This window comes from Lethenteron reissneri, chromosome 20 (genome assembly GCF_015708825.2).
Source record: "Lethenteron reissneri isolate LAM-NWPU_2019-01 chromosome 20, ASM1570882v1, whole genome shotgun sequence".
Taxonomy (NCBI): domain Eukaryota; kingdom Metazoa; phylum Chordata; class Hyperoartia; order Petromyzontiformes; family Petromyzontidae; genus Lethenteron; species Lethenteron reissneri.
The window spans coordinates 13,778,226-13,801,726 of NC_083798.1; the positions used below are offsets into that span (position 1 = coordinate 13,778,226).

Consider the following 23,501-nt stretch of genomic DNA (forward strand, 5'->3'; position numbering starts at 1 on the left):
CCCACCACCCCCCACGCGTCTCTTCCCTCTCCCCAGGTCCCTCCCACCGGCCGACTCGCAAAGCTTTTGCGTCACTCGCACGGAGTGCTGGGGGGGGGGTGGTGGCTCTCGGCTGCCGAGAGGATGGAGGGAGGGAGGAGGATGGAGGAGGAGGGAGGGAGGAAGGAGGGAGGGAGGAGGATGGAGGAGGAGGGAGGGATGAAGGAGGGAGGGAGGAGGATGGAGGAGGAGGCGGGGAGAAGGAGGGAGGGATGAAGGAGGAGGGAGGAGGATGGAGGAGGAGGCGGGGAGAAGGGTGGTGGTGGTGCTGCTGGTTTGGCGGAGCCCGCAACAGCATGGGGATTTTTCAATTTTACGCACGCACGCCGGTGGCTGTCACCATCATCATCAGCCATGGTCAATCCACTGCTGGATGAATGCCCTCTTTCCCAAGCCGCCGCCACCGACATCTCCAGCGAGCCGGCGATGTAACAATGAAACCATTGTAACAATGAAACCATTGTTACATCGTGGCACTAGAGCCACGCTTTTCATCGCTCCATCTCCACGGACGCGTCCCACTCCTTGGCTGTGTTAAGCAGTGGGGGGTGGGGGAGGAGTCCAAGATTCGTGCCTCTGCCCTCTCGATTCAATGCGCTCCCAAGATTCCTAGGCCTCCGTTGGCGATTCAAGAATCGATGTTTGTATTAAAACATTGTGTGTAATAGCACCCTCTAGCGGATATCGATGTATAACGTGAACTCACGTTAGACAAAAAAAAACTTCCGTAATTTAACACATTCGTGCGGAGGGAGCTGGTAGGAACGTTGGTGGGTTGCTCGGTCAATGGCCAGGGTCAACGGCGGCGTGGTGTATTCCGCAAATTTGCCCGACTGTGAGGGCGGGCACAAGCCGGCGTGAGTAGGTTAAACGTTGAGTTTTATAAGGGCACCACGGGGTGACCAGCCCCTCCCCACCCAGCCCCACCCCACCCAGCCCCTCCCCACCCAGCCCCACCCCACCCAGCCCCTCCCCACCCCTCTCACCCTCCCCACCCAACCCCACGCCTCCCACCCCCCACCCAGCCCCTCCCACCCCCCACCCAGACCCTGCCACCCCCCACCCAGCCCCACCCTCCCCACCCAGCCCCACCCCTCCCACCCCCCACCCAGCCCCTCCCACCCCCACCCAGCCCCTCCCCACCAGCCCCACCCCTCCCACCCTCCCCACCCAGCCCCTCCTCACCCTCCCCATCCAGCCCCTCCCCACCCTCCCCACCCAGCCCCTCCCTGCACGACGGACGGACACAATAATCCCCTGTGGGCTGGTGTAACCAGGAGGTTCCTACCAGTAACACAATGTACAGCCCCTTTGTTGATCCGCTGCTGAAATAGGGGTCACTTGACTATACTTCACCGCTGTGGTCAGTGCAGGTTGGTGAAGGGACGGGGGTGGGGGGGCAGGAAGAACAGGACCGGTTCAGATATCGAACTCAGTTCTACAGAGGTCCAGAGCCCACCGCTCCCCCCGTTCAAACGCATTCGATTTTAAAGAACGACGATTCATCGACACGCGATGCGCGCAACGTGGGCGTCGACAGCGGCACGCATCTGCGATTTCTTCTTCACGCCACTTGCTGGCAGATGGCTCTGTTCGGTCAACTCTTGCACCCAGGACAGACGTGTGTCCTTCATTGGAAGCGGTTGTAACACCCACACTTTACCCCACCACACCACACGCGACCCGACGGGCTATTCTGTTGGGTGGACAGAAGCCGTGGTGGTTTTTATGAAACGTGCCCCATTGTTGCAACTGCCGCACCAGGAGATCGAAACTGGCAAACGCCGGGTTTTAAATTCCAGTGTTTGCTAACCGTTACAACTACGGCATCACTTAATGTAGCATGTTACCGCCGGTACTGTTGTACGTAAATCATGTTATAGGGGCCGTCCATAAATGACGTCACGCACCTAGGGGGGGTGGGGTCAGATATTGGTGACGATGTGTGACGAGGGGGGGGGGGTGAGAAATGTGACGCAACATTAATATGCGCAACTTTTAAATACATTTTTAAATGTGTGTAGCAGCAGCTCCAGTGCGTTTTAGGGAATGTACATGCGTACAGTTGGATGCTCAAAATTGCCTTCCACTCCTTGATAGCAGTTTTTATTTTATTTTAACCCGTTTACAACCAGTTAGTTCAGTGTCTGCCAGTGTGGCGAATTCCTATACACATCTCGTGTAACGCTGTCACGGTGTAATGGTTAGCACACTGGATCAATTTTAACCCAGAGGAAACAACGTTTGTTGCATCTTATTCAATTGCCAGATCGCCCGTGTGGTTTAAATAGAATGTGGGTACTCCCCGCGTCTTCCAAAACGTCTGGCCAGCGTGGAAGAAAAGGCCAAAAATGCCCTCTCTAAACAATCGTTTTAGGGCTTTCCTTCGAGTGGGGAGGGCCCTTCTACCAGCAAGTGGCTCGAGCAAGCAATCGCCAGGCTGCTACACATTCAGCTCTGTAATGTGTGGGGGTGTGCGTGCTGTTCTTGGTCGTATAGACATCGCCAACTTCCTCACGGTCCGTGGTTTCGCCAGACTGAGCTTGCGAGCTGATCCATGCAGTAGGCGCTATCACACAAAAACACACGTGCACAAATACACTTAAGAGAAAATAATCCTGCACATGTGTGCAGCTTAGAGTTTTGTTCCCGCTGCAACACGAGAATATTCGCACGCCGACAGAAAGGCGTATAATCATGAACACGTTTAACACTGTTTACCGTTTGTACCTTGAAAGCGAAGAACGCATTGAAAATATGAGTCGTGAAAAGGACATCTCCATCCTGCAATATAAAAACAATCCTTAAGAAATGTACAGAAAGTCGTCAAATTGTTTGATTAGGTTAATGTTAACGTGGGATACGTTGTGGGGACGCACAGGGCAGTACTCTACATCTAAAACCATTGCACTTTACATGTGGTTCCCCCACGGCAGTGCTCCCCGCCTTCCACCCGAACTGACCAGCGTGGTGAAGTATGGTCAAATTACCCCCCACGTCACAAGCGACGAGGGCTCGCATCCAGTAGTGGATTGACAAAGAGCTGGATGCAATTTCACATTAATATTTTAAGTACAGTACGCTTTGTAACGTCTGCATGGAAGGTAATTGTGCTTATTGTAAACCTTTTTTTATCGCATGTATAATTGAGATTTCTTTTGTTTAGTACAGACAGAACAACTACTATTGTGCTAATAACACACGCGTGTACTGTATAGCCCTACATCTGGATTGCGAAAATGTAAACTAAATATTCCAGGAACGGTCTGGCACGGCTCGTGTCTGATTTACAATGGTCGTGGAAACGTAACAACCGCGTGAAAATAATGTATGTCTCCTGACCTTCAATAATAACATTCTGTTCCTTGAGAGAAAACTATTTCTGTACGACTTACATGTATCATAGTATTTACTGATTATGATGCAAACTCGTGTTACGTAACAGTAGCGTAGCTATTCTCGAGTGGTGCAGGCGGTGCAACTGCGCTAGGGCCCACGTGTGGATATTCCCAGTCACTGGCAGCTGGCTACGAAGATGGGGGGTGGGATTTTACAAGGTCCACATTCTATTCCTTGCACCAGGGAGCGCCTATGCCACTGATAGGTGACATCTCGTTCTCGCTGCCACGTATAGTGTGTGCTTTATATTAATAAAACAAAAGTGTAAAAATAAGCGCACGTCCTCCGCTCCCCAATAAAAAAAAACCCCACCTCATCCTGGTCTTCACTCTATTCATCAGCCATGCACGCTGTCACCCAGCACAATGGGCAGAGCGGGGCGCATGCGCGCGGAGCCATTGTGCGTGTGTGTCCTGCGTGTCTGGAGAATATCTCTCCCTCGCTCTCTCTCTCTCGGCTGAATCGTGTGCAGCCTGCCATCCCGTCCGGCTGACACGGGAGATGGAGGAGGAGGATCAGAGCCGGCTGCTGCTGCTGTTGCTGCTGTGAGAGAGAGAGAGACGCGAGGAGTATGGGGCCGCGGTGCGCGCGCGCAGGTGAGGGCGAGCCACGCGTCCCTATGTCCGGGGCGCTGTCCATTCTGGTTGTGGGTGCTGAAAAGGGCAACCCCCCCATCCCCCCCCCACTGAACGAATGTGTGTTTGTATTTGCTGTTTAGAATATACCCATGTTAGTGGTGTACGCTGTTTGCCCGGGGAGTATTACCGTCAGCGAAAATTAGTTCACGTTTAGTTACGATGGTTTTAATTAATCACAAAATGTGCATTACGCGCATTTTACATTAGTGCGCCTATTGTGCCTATGCTGTACAGCGTTTGTGTTATTAATTCACACAGTAATGTAGGCAAATTCAGCACTCTGTGCGAATCAGTTGAAATTGCACGCAATTGACGACTGGCTTGCGTGGGCTTTAATAGGAGCGTGGAAAGAAACGTGCCCAGTAGCTCTAGAAAGTGTCACATGCTGAGTCGTGTAGATTCAACACATTTACATTTTTATTGCCCTGCAATGCTAAAAACGCTGACGTGCACGCATATTGGTTCGTACCCTGCATGTACCAAACTTGCATTGACTCTATCTATCTCGTTGGCCTCCCTCTACCTCTCTAGCCCACGTGCTGTGAAGAAGGGCCATTGCCCAAAACGTCACCTATTATACACTTTTTATCTTGAAGGCAATGTTGAGAACAAAGGTGTTTAGATGTGTTAATACTGTGATGCTTACACAAATACGGAGGCATTTAATCACAGTGTAAAATATTGCCCAAATTTACTTAAAGCTTTCGTGACTGCAGGAATTCATATTCTTTGGGTCTTTTGGTAAAGTCGTGTAGATAGGTTCAAAGAAAATAACAAAAAACAGGAGGATGATGATGACAGCTTGCGTTGCGATCGAAATGTCGTAGTTTTTTGTTATTTTTTGTTATTTTCTTTGAACCTATCTACGTGACTTTACCGAAAGACCCAAAGAATATTGCCCAAATTATCATTTATCAAACATCGTGATATTTAAGCTCTACACTGCATATGACAACAGCCCTCGTGAGCATTATTCACCGTGTTATCGTTATTTGCCAATTGTTTTTTTATGTTTTTATGGTAAATGTATTATTATTACAGTACCGTACTTCTACACATGGCAAATAAGTTTCAGCCACCCCTCGCCATTGCCCTGACCCTGATCTTGGACCTAAACAATTACACGAGGCAAATTTAGCTACATTGTGGTGGGTGATGTCACCGATGTGTTTGGTGGGTGACCTTTATGGCAGTGGCGTAGCATGGTTGATATTGGCCCTGGTGCAAGGAATGAAATGGTAGACCCTGTCCAATTTTTCTCCTGACACCTCGGTGCCTGGCCCCACTAACCCGTGGTGTCCACTGCAATTGCACCGCCCCCACACTCATTAGCTATGCCACTGGTCTATGGTGAGTAAAGTGAATGGTGAGTGACATATAAAGTGCATGATCTGCATGGTGGGTGACGTGCATGGTGTGCAGTGCTGCTGCTTACTCTCTGCTGGCTGAGCTTCACGGCCAGCGATCAGGACTTTTACCTTTCCCCCGGGGTCACGTTCGTGCATGTGCTGGACCGCACCTACTACAAGCGTTTCTTCCCATCGCCGCAAGAACACCGAGGTACTCAACGCTGCTAGCAGCTCGGAAATTTCACACATCGATTCACATAGCGCCTCCTTCCCCTTCATTTATCTGTACCCCTGAGCCCCAGTACTATGATCAGTCTCCCCGTATAGCCCTTGATTTGTTACCAATGCAATAGCCATTACAGTGGATGATTTCATTTCAGAATACCAGCTCTAGCAAGATCTGTCCTTTTATAATCAATGGTCAAACACTAAGGGTAATTTATTGACCTCCAGATGACAGGTCCTGGCCCCTGTCATGAAATGTAATGCTGCGTGTGAAACACTGCATTCATTCAGCACAACCATTTTATATCAAAACGGGGTGTTTTCTACAGGGCCTAAACTCCACTTGTGATGGGGTGCTTTAGATGAAACACAACAGCCAAATAAAGCTTCCTATTTCGTTTAATTAAACGTGTCGCTCCACACCGTGGTAATCTAAATCGGTATAATCAATGGAGTAAAGGTTTCTTGCCCTCTCTGGCTTTGTCGATCGTAGATGACCCGATCACCTTCCACACCAACCTCCAGGGATTCCCCGATCGGCCTGGGTGGTTGCGCTACCTGCAGCGCTCCCCGCACGAGGACGGCATGCTGTACGGGACGCCAACCATTCAGCATGTTGGCAAGACAGTCATCGAGGTGCCAGTGCAATTCACCATCCTTGTCTACCAGCGGTTAAATAAGCCGGCGTGCATGGGCAATGGATACCGGTAGGGGAAAAAATAGACTATCTGACATACCGGCAAAGGAGAAAATATATAATATACATTTTATGCAATATAATGCCAAAATGTATGGTGTACCATACAATAAATGCACTACAATATGTTGCGTAATGTATATTAAATGTATTAGAATACCATTATGTGGTATACGATGTATATTATATCTACTACTATACCCTTATGTGGTACATATCGTGTAATATTAATTGCAATAAAATACTGTTAAGTTGTACATTTTTGTATGCGCAAACCAGCGCCTTATTCAAACCAACTTGACAACTATCAACCCCTTGTTTGTCTCATCTCCACCATTTAGAAGAACTCTCATTAAAACCAAGCATAACCAAGATGGACTGTCCCTCCCCACGCCACGAACACAATGCCATCCTCCAGTCACTCATCCAGTGCCCCTGGCACCGCTTCTTCTGCACCCCTTATTGAAATACATTCACTCGGCAACAGCTTTTACTCGAGCACGCTCCCTTGTTGCGTGGCTTGGCACCAACGTCCCCTGTTGGGGTTTATCAGAGTCTATTACTATGCTAGTCACAACCGCGGCACCGCACGAACGGCTACGGTCACATTTGTGTTTTCTCCTGGAAGTCGGGTGCTCGCCGTCATTTAGAAAGCGAACATATGCCTATGCGTGGGCACGCGCACACAAATTCGCATGCGCCACGTATGACAGCTACCGCTTAATCACTCCCGCATTCAAATTCAAACACACGGCGCACACCACTGAGATTTTAATTACAAATAAAAAAAAATGTATAATCGAATTGCTGCCACAGCATATCTCATTCATTCCACTCAGTTTCCTCTTTTCAAAACAATGGCGGTCCAATGTTGTCCCTTGAGTAATCTTCAAAAAAGCATTTGATTCACCATGGCGATAATGCTGTGTGGCCGCCACTGTTGGGAAGGAAAGAGACGTGGGGGTGGGGGTTGGAGGAAATACGCCCCCCTCCCCCTTCCCCCCGTCCCTGCTTAGTAGTCAGGTCAGGGCATCAGCGACCTGCGTTCAGAAAACATTTGGACCGCGTCCACACTCCGCTGTTGTGCGTGGGGCGAAACCAACCACCCACAAGTCGATCCATTCCCACGTCTACCGAGAGACTGTCACTTCTTATTGCCTTCATAACCGTACACCCATTCAAAGTCTGTAACTGTGCAATCATTTATTAGCGCGTGAAGGCAGTCTTGAAATATCATGGGGGGAAATAACTCTGTTGCGTAGTTACTCGAAATTGCTATGTGACGTAATCAGTTGCCCTATAATATTGACATATTTATGAGCCCAACTTTGATGACTTTATTTAACACGTAGGCTTTCGCGACCAAATATTATTAATAATAAAGGTTTTTGGGTTAGATCGCGTCAGTATAAATGCGTCGAAACCCTCCACCACCAGAATACTGGCAAATCGCCCGATGATGCTGGATGTAATAACCAGCGAAACGTCGTACTCAAATTGTAAATGTTGTGGATTCACTCTTCAACCCGCCGGTGGGCTGAAGTAATAACTATTTGTCGTTTTGTTCACGTGACAAATCCATTACTGATTGGCCGTGTCGGGTGGTGGAGGGTTTCGACACATTTATACTCACGCGATTAAACCCAAAAACCTTTATTTTGATTACTTGATTTGCTTTTATACGTAACGGATTCGTGGATTTGCAAGGTCAATATTGAATGCATGTTTTCATTTTTTATGTGATATCAGCTTGTACTTACATAACATGATCATTCTAAAATAAGCAGCACTGTTAACCGTAAGTCGTTTTTCATTTATTCCTAATGCACTTTAAGAGTCTTTAAATGGGTTACAACAGAGCCTAAGACTCTTATCACCACCTTCATTATTTTAATATTATAAATATTAATGTAATGCTGGTAAATGAGTGCATACATATTTGGAGGTATATTGAGGGATGGGAATTTATGATATTTGATTATGGGGTTGTCATGGATGGATGACCACCATCCACAAACAAGTTGTCATGAGGCTTGAGAGGCGACATGGTGGTCAACAGAGCCAGTGCAGCAACCTCCGTTGTTGTAGTGTGATCCTATGCTCCCACGTCTATGCTCACCCGTGTTCACCATCCAGCACGCACCAGCATGATGACATATGGTCAAATGACCCCTATGACCTGCACAGCGTGGAGAGGCTCTCATCCAGCAAGGGATTACCAAGAGGGTTGTATATGTACATATTGAGTGTTAGCTGGAAGTCAATGTGTATTTGCAGAACGTGTCCTGTCGTTGCAGGTGATTGCTTACAACCGATGGACGTACGACACCATCCAGCACACAGTGGTCTTCAACATCCTGCCGTCAAATAGTGAGGCTCCACGCTTACGATCTCTTCACATCTTAAGGAGAGGGGGAGGGGGGGTGATGTCAGCCTTCTCATGCCCCACGCTCTTAAGGGGTGATGACGTGGCCGAGTACTGCAGCTGACTTAACCGCAATAATCGCACGCATTCTGCTTCACAGTGGACATTATAGATCATTGACGTCCGTCACAAGAATAGGCCATTGCGTGCCGGCGTAACGGTCCACATTTTCCGAATTAAAAATCACCTGCAAGTTTCTTAAGTGGAATATGCATTGCAATTATCGCCCGCTACTGCAAAAACCTGGCAGGCTTTCCTGGGTAAACAAACATGATTCTAAATAATAACCCTGCACATGCAGGCTACGTGTGCAGCAGAGCACACAGGACATCGTGTGCATGCACCGTTAACAGGAACCCACATGTTCAGCAGGAGCGATGTTTGCAGCAGGTCAGAGAGAGAGAGAAGCTTCACTGCCTCCCATTACAAAGGCCGGGCGCGGTGTTTACCTTTCTTCAGCGAGAGGTTGTGCCTTCCTCAAAATTAAACCTGCCCCTTTCCCTGCCCTATCCAGAATGTAATTCCCACTGACGCTCAGTGCTGGTGTGAAAAATCAGAAAGAAGCAATTTTATTTTCTGAAACAATAGCACACATTGTGATGGTTTTCAGGGAACATTGACGCTTGCGCCCAGTGAATTAAAACGAAGCAGTTTTATTGGTAAATATGCGTGTGGGGAATTACAAAACAGCAGATGGACTCAGATGTTATGATTAATGTTTCTACTCACCAGAGGATACTCACATCACTCACGAGGACTACAGGGAGTTGTTTGTGCCAGAGAAACTCAAATTAGACCAGGACAAGTCTAATGTTTGTGTTTTTTCGGCTGGGCTATATGATTATTTAAGTAATCGATTACTTTAGCAAATATCGTTTTGAATACTCGACTAATCGGAAATAAGCTTTTGGAAAAAATACATCTCACATCTGCTGTCCTGTGTGCCGCTGGATGGTAGGTAAAAGTCACAGCTTGATGGTGTCATTGGCATCATCAGCTGCTTCACGCTGGGGAAAGCTGTTCGGGGCATCCACCAATATAATGAAAGAGGCATTAGTAATCAACAACAAAAATGTAGTCGATAATAATTCGTTGATTAATCCAAATCGACTAATTGTCCCAGTTGAAATATACTGATTAATCCGTGTCCCTCTTTCTGATTCACATGTATCAGAGAACACACACACACACACGTTAGAAAAATCATACTGACTGTTGATAAAAATGTAATGGGCTTGTGCAGAACACGTACTGGCTTGAAGAGGTAATGGCCGGTGGTTGAGAGTAACGACAGAGTGAGGAATAAATAAGCCCTAGAGGAGATCCCCCACATACTATCAGCTAATGTGCATGCGGCAGATGGGATTGTTGCATCGCAGGACGGTGAGAGATGGCCAAGGCTTGGGGAAACCTTCATCTAGCAGTATGTAAATCATGGCTGATGATGATAGTGTTGATGAAAAGTGTACAAAACTTTGCACGGATACAAGCGGTTATGTTGCCTTGCGCGTGCAGTCAGTCTCCCCTTCCAAGCGGAGTTCTTCATCCGCAACATGAACGTGGAGGAGTTGCTTCCGAGCAACGTGCTTGGTGACTTCCTAGGCGCGGTTAAGGCCATCTGGCAGCCGGGACACAACCTGCGTCTGCACGCCCTCAATGTCAGCTCGGCGTTGGACAGGGGTGGCCGCGTTCCCCTGCCTCTGAGCGGCCAGAAGGAAGGGTGGGCCCCACCTCCCCTCCCACCTACCCTCTCTCCTACACCTTCACCTACCCATCTCCCCTCCCCTACGCTCTCCCCTGCGCCTCACTCTTAGGTGTAAAGACCAGAGGTGTGGACTCGAGTCATGTGACTTGGACTCGAGTCAGACTCGAGTCATGAATTTGATGACTTCAGACTCGACTTGGACTTGCATAACAATGACTTTGTCCCACCTCTGGTAAAGACACAAGCGAAATGCATGAGATGGAGTCTGGGGGGGAGGCACAGGTGGACACCTCAATTTATTTTTACAGATTACAAATGAATTAATTATATGCACCCACGATTCCTAATGTGACGGACAAAGCGAACTCCTGCCCCCCCCCAAATATATAATTCAAACTTCGCCTATGGTGAAATGTAGACATACATGGACGTGTTGTGATCCGATAGAATATAGATGCAGGCAAGATAGAGACGAGAACATCGAATTGCCATTTCTGTCGTCATCATTATTATGAATTAGCTTATATTCGAATTTCGGCTGATATTTGATGCCACCCCTGTTTTTTTGTCATTGATTCGGGGCCTCTTGAACTGCGTCGAAACCCTCCTCGGTTCGCTTGCGTCGAGCGCCGCCCCGGCTGCCCGCTCACTCCCCCCTCCTCGACCTCCTCAACCCGCCCCCACACGACCCCTCCCCACCCGCATCCCCTTCCCCAGATCACCCGCATCGAGGAGATGCCGCCCTTGAAGCTGTGGGAAATATAAATACAGCACAGGATTGCTTGCACTGGGTACATGCATAAGAACGATGTCCTGAAACACAGTGCCTCATTGACTCTCCCGAGTAGTTATAAAGGCTACCAGTCATTGTCACGTTGTGGTAAATGTGGAAATTGGCAAAAAAAATGGGACAAACGCTGAAAAGTGCACGAATAAGCATGGCGAGGTGCACTCTTGGAATTATGCGGAGAGACAGAGGAACACAATGATTAGAGAATGTACGGAAGGTTAGAGAGCTCTTATCTTTCTGTAAGTAGGTTTTGGCAGGACACATCACTAGAAGGCATGAATTGGCCGATGGATGAAGCTAACGACGGAGCCAAAGCAGAGAACATGCGCACGATAGAATGCCCAACGCAGAGGTGGAGAGATGAAATCAGCGTGTGTGCAGGTGCTAGATGGATTGTTGCATCGTAGGAGCATGGGAGATGGTGACGGCTTGGGGTGGTCTTTGTCAAGTAGTGGACTGATCTGGACTGATGATGATGGTAATGAGAGAGTTTAATAATGCAATTAAGAGCTATTTTTGAGGATTGTATAAAAAAAATTTGAAGCACCGCAGAGTGAGTTATTGAGAAGAAAAAAATACTCGTTCCCAAATAATTACACAAAATGTGACCTACTGTTTGCAAAGTGTTTTATGGTGTAACTTTTAAAAAAAAACTAATTTAATAGCATTCAGCAAGCAGTCCTTGGACAGTCGTCCAAGTGCATTCGTGTCTCTGCCAAATCACAGTCGAAAACAAGCAAAGTAAGCGTGTTACCCAAGAGGGCAGGACCTGACAGACATAACAAGAATGAGAGTGCGTGAGCTGTGGACCTAAATTGGCAGAATAAAGCACGATGCAAAGATAACAAATGGCATTTGCTGTTCACAACCCGCAAATGTCAACATCAACAATAATGGGTTTCAACGTTGGTTTCCCATAATAATACTCATGCCAGAAATACAGAGATAAGCAGGATCGCACACGAGAGTGTGTGCATGAAAGTAACAGTATTCGTTTATGCTGTTTAACGCGCCTCTGATTAGCACAGTTGGCTACGTACGGTGCGAAAGAAGTTCAACATACATATATATGCAAACAATGACCAATGTTTGAGGTAGCTGAACACCACATTTTTGGGATTCTGCTACAGCGAATACATGTGGAATTTCACCAAAGCAGGGTTAGGCCTGGATGGTGCTCGAGTGGGCAACCACCATGCAAATAAAATGCGGTTCGAGGCTGCAGGGCGACACGTGGTGGGCAGCAGTGGAGGATGCAGCAAACTCAATTTTTGCTTTGTGCTTCTATTTTTCTCACGCTTATGTTCCCCGCCTTCACCAACCCGTGCTGCACGGCAGGGCGGAGTATGGTCACTATCCCGCAGAACGCCCCTAAACCCAGCAGTGGAGTGACAAAGGGGTGTACATGTGTGCAGCTTTCTATTGAAGGTCCGCATGGTAGATGGAGGGCTAATACATAATAATAAATACAATAATTTCAAGTTGTAATGCACAGTATTCGCTGACAGTTTTCGCTCACTCTCGTAGAGGCGTGAGGAACCACAGACAAACATGCAGGAAGGCAGCCATGCTGTGAGCCGGCGCCAACAATTGCCCACGCTCTGCGGCCCTCTACATATTAAGGCGTTGACGCCAAATTAACGAGTGTTTACACGTGGAAGGAAACCGGTGCACCTGAATAAAACCCACGCGTGCGAGGGGGAAACACCATTCAGACGGAACAGGTGGAGTTCAAATTTGCTGCCCTGCATTCTCCTGTTAAGCCAGGGTATGGCTGGCTCCTCCTCGACACTCACAACTCGGTGATCCCCCTAAACGCTCACCTCTCCACAGGGCTGGATCAGGGGCGGTTTCTTCATTAGGGCGATTGGGCGACGCACCACCAATGTCATTCAACCACAGAGTCACGCTAGCCGTCACTGTGCCTCTGGATATAGTCCAATCAGCGTCATGTCACGTTCTGTGGAGTACCGCCTCTTTTTGGGTGATTTCACTCCGGCTGAGAATCGCCCCGAGTGGCCCCATAGACTTACATTCAAAGATGTTTTTTTTCGAACGGGGGGCGCTGCAATGCATTCTCTATGGCTTCCGGGAGGGCTCGCACTAACGTGCTTACGTCATCATACGTAAGCACGTTTCATCCAACAATATAATTTGTCGCCACCTAGTGGAATCTTTAATAAAAGAAACTTGAGTGGATTGTATTAATAGTGAGTATAGAAACAAACAAGATGTATTGTAAGAGTCACTTTATTTTTCATTAATATTAAAGAAGTGAAGTTGCCTTTACATGCTTAAGCTGTTAATTTATCCATTGCATGGGTGGACCTTATCCTTATCAATCATCCAGACATTTGCCCCCCCTGAGAGATTTTGCAGGAGCGGCCACTGGGCTGGATTACAGGTCGGGTGCATAGCCACCACCGCCCGGCTGTAGGGCACATCCGCGAATACCTAACGCAGCGATTTTGAATGCTTTTCATTCGTGCGTCGCGACGGCCCCCTTCTGTGCCAGGGTGTACGTGCTCGTGGGTTCGGACACGCGCTACTCCACGCACCTGGCCGAGCCCCTGACCCCCGAGAACCGCCTGCGGTGCAGCCAGGAGAGCCAGCTGACCGTGAGCTTTGACCGCAAGTTCGGCTCGCAGTTCCGCGTCGACTGGTGCAAGTTCATACTGGTGAGCGTGAGCAGCGAGCGTTCTCCGCGCTGGGCGACTTGGCAACACCGCACGGATTCTATATCGGTGGTTTTTTCTCAAACGTGTTTTTGGCCCGCGGACCCCAATCAGCCGATTCAAACAATTTTCCGCGGACCACCCAGATAGTGACAAAAAATATTTACCACTAATACTAAATTATTAATTTTAACGGAATATAAAAACATATTTTTTTTAAAAGCAGCTATACTTTTTTAGGGGGTTTGTTGCCAGATAAAAGGGTAAAAAACCAATTATCATATTTGTTACTGGCAAATGAGGTTCCAATGGTGTAAATGCTTACCCCGAGCTTCCATACTCTGATGGTGTATTTTCTTTGAGTTGTGCGCCTTTTGGCGTCATCTGGTCCAACACCATGTGAGACTAGGCTCTAAGGAAAGCTGTCTCGGGTGTGGAACAATCAACTTCAAGGACAGGGCATACATTATCAGAGTTGTGTTTTTTGTTTGCATTATAACTGCAGGTATTGTGGTCTATGCAAACATGACTCCTCGTAAAAAAGGTGTCAGTTTTGTTGCCAGATAAAAGGGTAAAAACCCAATTATCATGTTAGGGTAGTTTAATCAAGTTAGTTTACCTAACTTCTTTTAAAATAAATATCATGTTAATGAATGTCAGAAGCAAAAGGTTACTGTCATTATTTTCGGATCAAACCTGCATTTGCATCACAGCCCGCGGATCAGCTGGAGGATCGTCGCAGACCACTCGGGGTCCGGGGGCCGCACTTTGAGAACCACTGCTCTGTTTTATTCTTGCGCTTGGTAGCAGCAATATGTTCAGAAGCGAAATTCCAACGTCGAGGCTTGCCAGTCACTATAAGAGGGCTTCAGGAGAGGGTTCACGTCGTGTGGTTTCCTGAAAGGTCCACCGCAGAGATGACAACGCAGCTTAGCAGAGACATGCAGCATATCTCGTGCAGCTACGCAGCACAGATTGTCTCTGTCACGCTTAAAAAATACTGAAGTAATGGTGATATAGCTGATGCTGATGATGATGCTGATGAATGATGTGGTAGTGCCATAAGAGTGCTTGTGATTTACATGTGCAGCTTTAAATCATAAGCACTCTTCCTGAACTACTAGAGAATTCATCATCATCAGTGCCATCAGCAGCATCGTCGGATTTGTGAAGGTGGAGAGCATACATTTTGGAATATAGTAAAGTAGAACAATGTATTTTGCTGCACTGCCGTCTGCTGACAACGTATTCCTGAAGTAGCCTACAACACCTGTTTTATGAATGGTGGCCACCCATCCAAACACGATATCCAGGTTAAACTCTGCTTCACTTCAGAGATCTTAGGAGATCGTGTGCATTCCCGGTTCGGTCACTTAAAATGTACAGCATGTGAACTCAATTGAAGAACTGGCTGTATTTGTTCATCATCTTGTCATCAACAGTTGGCATCAGTAATGAAGGCGACCGATATTATAGAGCTGATGGTGGGTGGACAGGAGGGAAGGAACAAGTAAAGTGTCTGAACCAGACTCACCGGTGGTGGCACGATACCCCCCCACCCCACCAATTTGAAATGAAATGTATCCATGCTGATTAATGTTTCAAGAAGAATCACACTCTAAACAACCTTCCTCATGAAAGATGGAGAGAGCCGTGTCCGGGCGACTCCATCCAACGTACTTCATTCCAAAACAATTGCAAGCGACCCCTCAACCCCCGCACACGCCCACACAGATGGACCACTCACTGGACCAGACCAGCGTGGCCAAGGACAACCAGGCCTGGGTGAGCAGCACGAGCCGGGGCCCCCAGGCACCGACGGGAGACGGGGACGCCCCAGCTCAGCCCGCTGTGGACGTGGAGTTTGCACCACCGGGCCTCTCCCTTGAGCGCCGGGACCTGCACTCCGAGTTTGTGCTCACGACCGCCGTGCCGGCTGTGGTTGCCAGCCTTCTCGCTGTGGCTCTCAGCTACCTCATGTGCTGTCGCCGCCAAGGACTGTGAGTCAGGGTGTCTCTTCGTGAGCGGAATCTATATATATAAAATCGCGAATCTGTCTGTCTGTCTGTGTGTGTGTGTGTGTCGCCGGACCATACGCACTTTCATTGGACGCCGGTTGCCCCTGGCAACGGCTAGCGACGCCTTCGCCGCTTTCATTGGACGGCGGTTGCCCCTGGCAACGGCTAGCGACGCCTTCGCCGCGGGCTGCAGTTTCATTGGACGGCGGTTGCCCCTGGCAACGGGTAGCCACGCCTTCGCCGCTTTCATTGGACGGCGGTTGCCCCTGCCAACGGGTAGCGATGCCTTCGCCAACGGCTGGACGCCATTTTTTATTCACGTTAAAAATAGGCGCACGCATTAACACGCGACTCTGACATTAATTCATCACAGTTTCACCTCCTCTTCACTCCCCTCCCACCACAATGTGTTCAATGACTATTATAGGCTCCGCAGATAATTAAATAATAGCGATTACACAGTATTATTTCAGCACGGGGGGGGTGGGGGGAACGCCACCCGTACCCTGCCTCTGCCGGGTGGGCAATTTTGGCGAGGCCGGAGGCTCTGCACGCTACTAGGCCTCGACACCCACCACGCGACTCTGAGGTAAATTCATCAAAGTTTCACGTACTCTTCACTACACCCCCACCACAATGTGTGCAATTAATATTACTTTTAAACCCAACGCGCCAACAATCGATTCTTTAAATGTTGACTGTACAAATAGTCATTAAGCTGGGTGAGTGTACTGCCAGTCTATAATGTACACTGTAGCCTGCTTATTACATTGGGTGACTGTACTGCCAGTCTATAATGTTCACTTTAGCCTGCTTATTAAGCTCGGTGAGCGTACTGCCACTCTATCATGTAGACTCTAGCCTGCTTATGAAGCTGAGTGGGTGTACTGGCAGTCTATAATGTAGACTGTAGCCTGGTTATTATAATCGATTCTTTCAATGTTCTTTGTACAAATAGTCATGAAGCTGCTTGAGCGTACTGGCCGTCTATAATGTACACTGTAGCCTGCTTATTCAGCTGCGTGGGTGTACTGCCAGTCGATCATGTAGACTGTAGCCTGGTTATTAAGTAAAGTTAGTCCATTTGTAACACGTACGCTTTCGAAAACATTTTTCATAAACAACGTTATTGGGTTTTGATCGCCTTATTTATTCATGTGTTGTAACCCTTCTCCACCACCCGACACGCCCAATCTGCAAAAATTTGTCACGTTCATAAAAGACTAAGACTTGACTGCTTTAGCCCACCGGTGTGTTCAAGCGTAAAACCACAACAATTACCATTTCTCATGAAAAAACAACTGTATAATTATGTTTCAACCCCACGCGTCAAGAATGGATTCTTTCAATGTTCATTCTACAAATAGTCATTAAGCTGGCTGAGCGTACTGGCAGTCTATAATGTAGACTGTAGCCTGCTTATTCAGCTCGGTGGGTGTACTGGCAGTCTATCATGTACACTATAGCCTGCTTATTAAGTAAAGTTTGTCAATTTGTAACACGTGGCCTTTCGCGACCATTTATCATAAACAACGTTATTGGCTTTACATCGCCTTATTTATTAATGTGCGGTGAGGGAGGGAGAGCGGTGAGGGAGGGAGAGCGCTGAGGGAGGGAGAGCGGTGAGGGAGGGAGAGCGGTGAGGGAGGGAGAGCGGTGAGGGAGGGAGAGCGGTGAGGGAGGGAGAGCGGTGAGGGAGGGAGAGCGGTGAGGGGAGGGGGGAGGAGAGCGGTGAGGGGGGAGAGCGGTGGGGAGGGAGAGCGGTGAGGGAGGGAAGCGGTGAGGGAGGGAGAGCGGTGAGGAGGGAGAGCGAGGGGAGGGAGAGCGGTGAGGGAGGGAGAGCGGTGAGGGAGGGAGAGCGGTGAGGGGGGAGAGCGGTGAGGGGGAGGAGAGCGGTGAGGGGGGAGAGCGGTGAGGGGGGAGAGCGGTGAGGGAGGGAGAGCGGTGAGGGAGGGAGGGGGGGGGAGAGCGGTGAGGGAGGGAGGGGAGCGGTGAGGGAGAGCGGTGAGGGGGAGAGCGGTGAGGGGGGAGAGCGGTGAGGGGGGAGAGCGGTGAGGGGGGAGAGCGGTGAGGGAGGGAGAGCGGTGAGGGAGGGAGAGCGGTGAGGGAGGGAGCGGTGAGGGAGGGAGAGCGGTGAGGGAGGGAGAGCGGTGAGGGAGGGGAGAGCGGTGAGGGAGGGAGAGCGGTGAGGGGGGGAGAGCGGTGAGGGGGGGAGAGCGGTGAGGGGGGGAGAGCGGTGAGGGGGGGAGAGCGGTGAGGGAGGGAGAGCGGTGAGGGAGGGAGAGCGGTGAGGGAGGGAGAGCAGTGAGGGAGGGAGAGCGGTGAGGGAGGGGGAGCGGTGAGGGAGGGGGAGCGGTGAGGGAGGGAGAGCGGTGAGGGAGGGAGAGCGGTGAGGGAGGGACTCAGCCTCAAAACGAGTCACTGCTGTGGCGTATGAACATCGCCACTGGGGAGACAAAGGCGGCCTAGCGTCGTGGATCCAAGACCCGGGCGAAGCCGGGTAGTAAAGCTAGTAATCTAGAAAATGACCCCCAAAAAGTATCACTGTTCAAGCTCTCCCACCCCCCGCTTGTGTTGCGAGCCAGTCCTTCATACATTGTTGGTCGAGGCCACATCATTTAGATGGAGAGAATTTTGCCAATATCATCTGGTAATTAATCCAGCTGCAGATCGTGTGTGCATTGTTACATCACAGAATAATGAGAGGTGGTGGTGGCTTTGGGAAACCTTCATCCAGCAGTGGATTCGCAATGGCTAATGAGGATCCTAGTAGCATTTGTTTAACAAGCCTGACTGCTGATGAGAGCCACAATGTTGAAACTGGTCCAACATTTTCCTGCCGAATGCTGTTCGATAATATTGGTCTGGAAGTCCAATTAGCTGATGGACTCAAGAATATTTGTATTTACACGTAGAGACACGGAACGGAGTTCTGATTACATATAATTTTACCCTTTAAAATTAGCGTCGCGTATTCCTTCCTGCAGGCACTGATTTAAAATGAGATAGGTTTAATTTCCATCAGGTGTTTATGTGATGATAATTGTGCTGTTCGCTGACACTATTCAGTCGAGCGTGTGTAAAAATACAATTCTGTCTAATGAGATTATTTGGAGCTGTACAGGACCGCATATATGAAAAAAAAATTGTTGGAGGAATGTTTGCACTAAATCTGCAAACACGTGACAAAAATGTAGGTATTTGTTTTACCTTTTTCTCGCGTTGAGGAATGCGTTGCGTTCACCCCTGAGGACCCATACGGAGAATTCCCACAAAGAAAAAAACAAAAGGCATTTAAACAACTTTATTGGAGTTAGGTGTGCACCAACTCGTACAACATTTTATCTTAATCGCTGCTAACATGCATCATTTTTTGTGGTCTGTAATACGTGACGTCTATTTGCACCGATGCTGAACACGGTCGTCAATGACCACTGCCATGAAGAGAACACGAACAATTGGCAACGTTTTGGGCAACGGCCATTCGTCAGAGCCGAGGGCAGAAGACGGGAAATTGCCCAAAACATCATCTTTTAAATAACATTTCCTTTTCAGCGCAGCGTTGTTGACAAACGCGTTGTTGACAAACGCGTTGTGTTTTGTGTTGATCGTGCCTCTGCACGACTAACACACCACTTCGTTTTCCTCTCACTGTTTCTCCCCCCACGAGAAACCTTTCCTAAACGTGTCTCCATTGTAATGGTCTCCTGTGGAGAGCGGGGGCTTAGGCTCTCAGTGGCTGTCGTCTGGCTGTTGGTAAACGTCGATGATGATTGAAAAGTGCTGGGTTATTCCAACTTACATCTGGGCCTTTACTCTTCCCCCCCCCCACCCCAAAGGCAAAAGCAGGAAGTGCAGACGACTGAGTAAGTGGATTTCCTTTCTTTCTTTGGTGAATCACACGCAGTTTGTATGTGTCCAGTTTTTTCAAATTCAACGTAAATATAGTCATTTAAAGCCTTTTTGACAGTCCACTGATAGGTGGATGGTCTCTCCACACCTTTTAGGTCACGGGAGAGGTTCTTTGATTATACTTCAGATATCACTCCTCTAATGTTAGCTGTGGCCAGGAATTTAACTCAGGAACGCCGGGTTCAGAGTGCAGTGCTCTAACCACTGGGCCACCGCCTCCACCCATATTCAATATAACGAATACATAAATAAATCACACTCGCTGGATCCCGCACTCAAAAATGGGGAGTGCCGTTTATTTTCTAACGATCAATCGTTGCACAATGCTTCACACGCAAGTGCGTGCCTTGTGATGTTACCACACCCCGCTACCACCCCCTCTGGCTCTGGAGAATGTGTTTATTTAGTTTTCCTTGAGTTCAGGGATTTCTTTGTTGCGTTGATTCTTCAGGGACCATTACGGGAGAATTTTCACAGAAGATTAAAGAAAAAAATGTGCTAAAGGAGTTTAACAACACAATTTAATAGGGCTGCTGAATGTACAATCCAAGCTCTAAAATAGTTCCATGCAGGCCACGAACCAGATGTTTTGCTTTATTGACCATAAAACACTTTTATGTCTACATCAAATATATTGAAAACACTTTTTGCACTGTATCACTAAATAGCACAATGTATGTCGGGAAGTCGCATTGCAAAGTATTTTTTTTGGAAAACAACTGCCTGTTTTAATGAGGTTCATAGAAAATGTTCGTGTGCCTAACATAGATTCTCAGTGGTGTTCGAAGTACAGTCCGGACTTTTATAAGCTCTCCTGCATGTTTTCAGGTCGCATCACGTATTGTTTGGTATGACGTCCGATGTTTTTCTCCACGTGCTGGGAGAATCTTCAGGAACTGAATTGAGCAGCTCACTGCTGGGAGCGAAACGTCGGACATCACACCGAACACACTTTACAATCCGAAAAAAAATCCCAAACCGCATCGGAGAGTAGGAACGAGCTGCCTAAATGTCAACAAATTAGCAAAACAGAGGAGGTGCTCACCTCCAATTCTGAGACTGTGCAGGAAATCCTCAGCAGATTGCTGGAGGTCACTGACCCCAAACGCTGACCCAGCCTGAGGCATAGCTTTCTCAAAGCTGTCTTGTGACCAAATAAAGCCTTTCGAAAATAGACCAACAGCGAGTGGGGTTATATCGTAATTGACAAGTTGCTTTGCTTGCAATGAGTTAAATGGGTTTTTTCCCTTTCTAAACACAAACCGCAGTTTTGTAAGCAATCTGTGGATCAGAGAAATAAAAAAATACAAAAAGAATGGTCTTCCAGTAGATATGATGAAACTCCAGCCATCGGACCACAAAGGTTTCATGCGTTCAACAAAAAGACGCGTTGCATGAATTTCACATCGCTGCCTGGATCAACATCGGCAATCCACCACTGTCGCCGACACGTCCCCACATCCCCACGTGCCCCCCTTCTCCAGGGAGCAGCTGGTGCAGCAGTGCCGGAGCCGTCACGCCGGCGAGGAGCCACACGTCAGGTCCAAGCAGCGTGACGGGGCCCACCCCATGGCCTCTCTCACGGCGCTCGGCGGCGGCGGCCGCCACAGGGACCGGGGCGGCCCGGGCGTCGTCGGTGCGGTACCCACCCCCCAGAACCTCGACTACGACAGCTACAGTGCCGCGTTCGTGCACCCCCAGGGCCGGTGAGAGGGAGTCCATCGTTGAAACTTTCGTTCGTGACGAACGGCGTGTTGCGAATTGGGAGAATGTCACTTGTCCGTCGACCAGTGACGGCGTATTTGTTCATCGCGAACGGTTCGTGGGCCAAACTCAGCCACAGGTTTAGGGCCCCAAGGTTGGGCAAAATATTATCCCAAACTTATATGTCTAATGACACTTTTAAAAGAGCTTTTATCGTGAGTAGTTTATTCCCTTGTTTTGCACAGTTGTAATATAATTAAATTATGTAGCTGGTCCAGCATGTGTAGTGACGTGATGCACCAAACACAAATATTTTGTTTAAGTGAGCTGGTACCACCAATGATTACAATAACCAATGATCTCATTGCAGGAAGATAAACTTCAGCCTGCGAAGACCGTGCTTGGCTGTCTCCATTGTCCAGTGTGTTGTCGTTTCATTTCTCTTTCATTCAATGTGATTAGAAACATTGAAGGCCAGAGTACAATGCTCAAGTATGGAGTTGTGCTCTTCTCGTCAATCAATCCTTTGAAGGCAATGATTTTCAGACGTTGGCAACTGCTGCCTTTACAGGGATCCGAACAACGCCGTGCTCTCAACCCACAACCTTCAACCAAACTCGTCCAGGTGGAAGGAGACTAGTTTTATGTACGTGCGCACACGATGCTGTAAATCTGTTCACAAATCTCTCCTATGCTTGACACACAGACACGTGCTTAGAAGCAATGTAACCCGTGCAACTCGTGTCTTGCGTGTGGTCACAGAACTCAGGTTGCTCAACACTCGAGCTTGGACAGAGCGAGACCACTGCCTCCTCAGCCTGGTGGCCAAAACTCCTTCTCCAAGTCTCTCAACAACTGCTGTGACTAGAACCGGCACTGCCCATGCAGTGTCTGCAGGTCCACCTTGGGGCCACTTGGCAAGAGGTCCCCAATTCACACTTGGCCAGAGCCAGGGTCTCGACAGTCAGCCAGGTGTGTTGCTTTTAATATGGTTGACTAAGAAAACCTTCTGGTGATTTCTGAAATGCCGCAAAACACAAGTCATTTTAACAAAGTTTTCTTCTAAAATGAGTGTGATTTGTTACCACAGTTCTAATGTGGAACATACCGTTTTTTAATCACCTGGCAAAACACACAGGGACACTTAAATCGCTACAGCTATGTGAGGTGCCAACTAGAATCTGGGATTGTTTTTAAACACATTTGCACATTCATATTTAGACTAATATGTAAGGTGTCACATAATTTGTCTTGTGCAAGTGTTCTCTTACTATGGAATGCCAAATGTATTGTAGTACTGTCATGTGGCTCAGGCTAGGATACGTTTTTTATGCCATCGAGTAGATTCTTGGACTTGGGAGTAATTTTCTTTTTCCAATAAACATCTTGCTGACAAACAAGTGGATCAGTGACACAATTTTACAGAATCGAAAAACGATGCTGATCTCCCAATGAACTTGTGTTGAGATCACAATTGAGGACCATTCATTGTGCCAAATGCCATTCTAACGATTTGTCAAAATAATTGTATGTTTTTTGAAGTGTTTATTTCTCAGTATTTTATAATCATGAAATAATTGCTAAGAGGAGCAATAGGTGTTTGAGGTTTAAATCCCATGTCACAGCAAAGAGTAACCACCTCAAAATTTATATCTTCAATTCCTGGGCTGCTACACATGATCAAGGGCCAGGGTCTTAAACTCTACTATTATTGAACAGTGAAATCTCGAGTTTCAGATTTACCGTGCTTGCAAAAAAAATGTTTTACCTCGGGTTCTTCACCGAGTGACGGCGACGCAATGCTCACGTCGGTAAGTAAAACAATTACTGTAAGAAACAATAAAACATATCATTCAACCCCACTCGGAATAGAATATCAATGATTTTATATCCGAATTTACATGTCTTGAATAATGTTTTTTTTT

At 48.0% G+C, this 23,501-nt stretch overlaps 1 protein-coding gene across 2 annotated transcripts; it reads left to right on the forward strand.

Moving 5' to 3' along the window:
• Window positions 1-3,798: 3,798 nt before the first annotated feature.
• Window positions 3,799-23,438, forward strand: LOC133344810 (epsilon-sarcoglycan-like). Of its 2 annotated transcripts, XM_061555020.1 has the most exons (11): window positions 3,800-4,034; window positions 5,499-5,636; window positions 6,144-6,286; window positions 8,645-8,717; window positions 10,288-10,492; window positions 13,783-13,945; window positions 15,677-15,942; window positions 19,800-19,826; window positions 21,357-21,578; window positions 22,148-22,222; window positions 22,339-22,609. In XM_061555020.1, the coding sequence occupies exons 1-11, from the start codon at window positions 4,010-4,012 to the stop codon at window positions 22,442-22,444; spliced, it is 1,443 nt and encodes a 480-aa protein (XP_061411004.1). In that variant the 5' UTR covers window positions 3,800-4,009; the 3' UTR covers window positions 22,445-22,609. The 2 variants fall into 2 exon arrangements, with proteins under 2 accessions (XP_061411003.1, XP_061411004.1); XM_061555019.1 differs by having other exon boundaries at window positions 3,799-4,034; window positions 22,148-23,438.
• The last annotated feature ends 63 nt before the right edge of the window (window positions 23,439-23,501 follow it).

Bases quoted from the DNA above. Each gene is read 5' to 3' on its own strand.
- LOC133344810 (XM_061555019.1), top strand. From the start codon at position 4,010: ATGGGGCCGCGGTGCGCGCGCGCAG. The intron at 6,287-8,644 runs GTGCCAGTGCAA...CTGTCGTTGCAG, and splicing joins TTGGCAAGACAGTCATCGAG to GTGATTGCTTACAACCGATG. The intron at 13,946-15,676 runs GTGAGCGTGAGC...ACGCCCACACAG, and splicing joins ACTGGTGCAAGTTCATACTG to ATGGACCACTCACTGGACCA.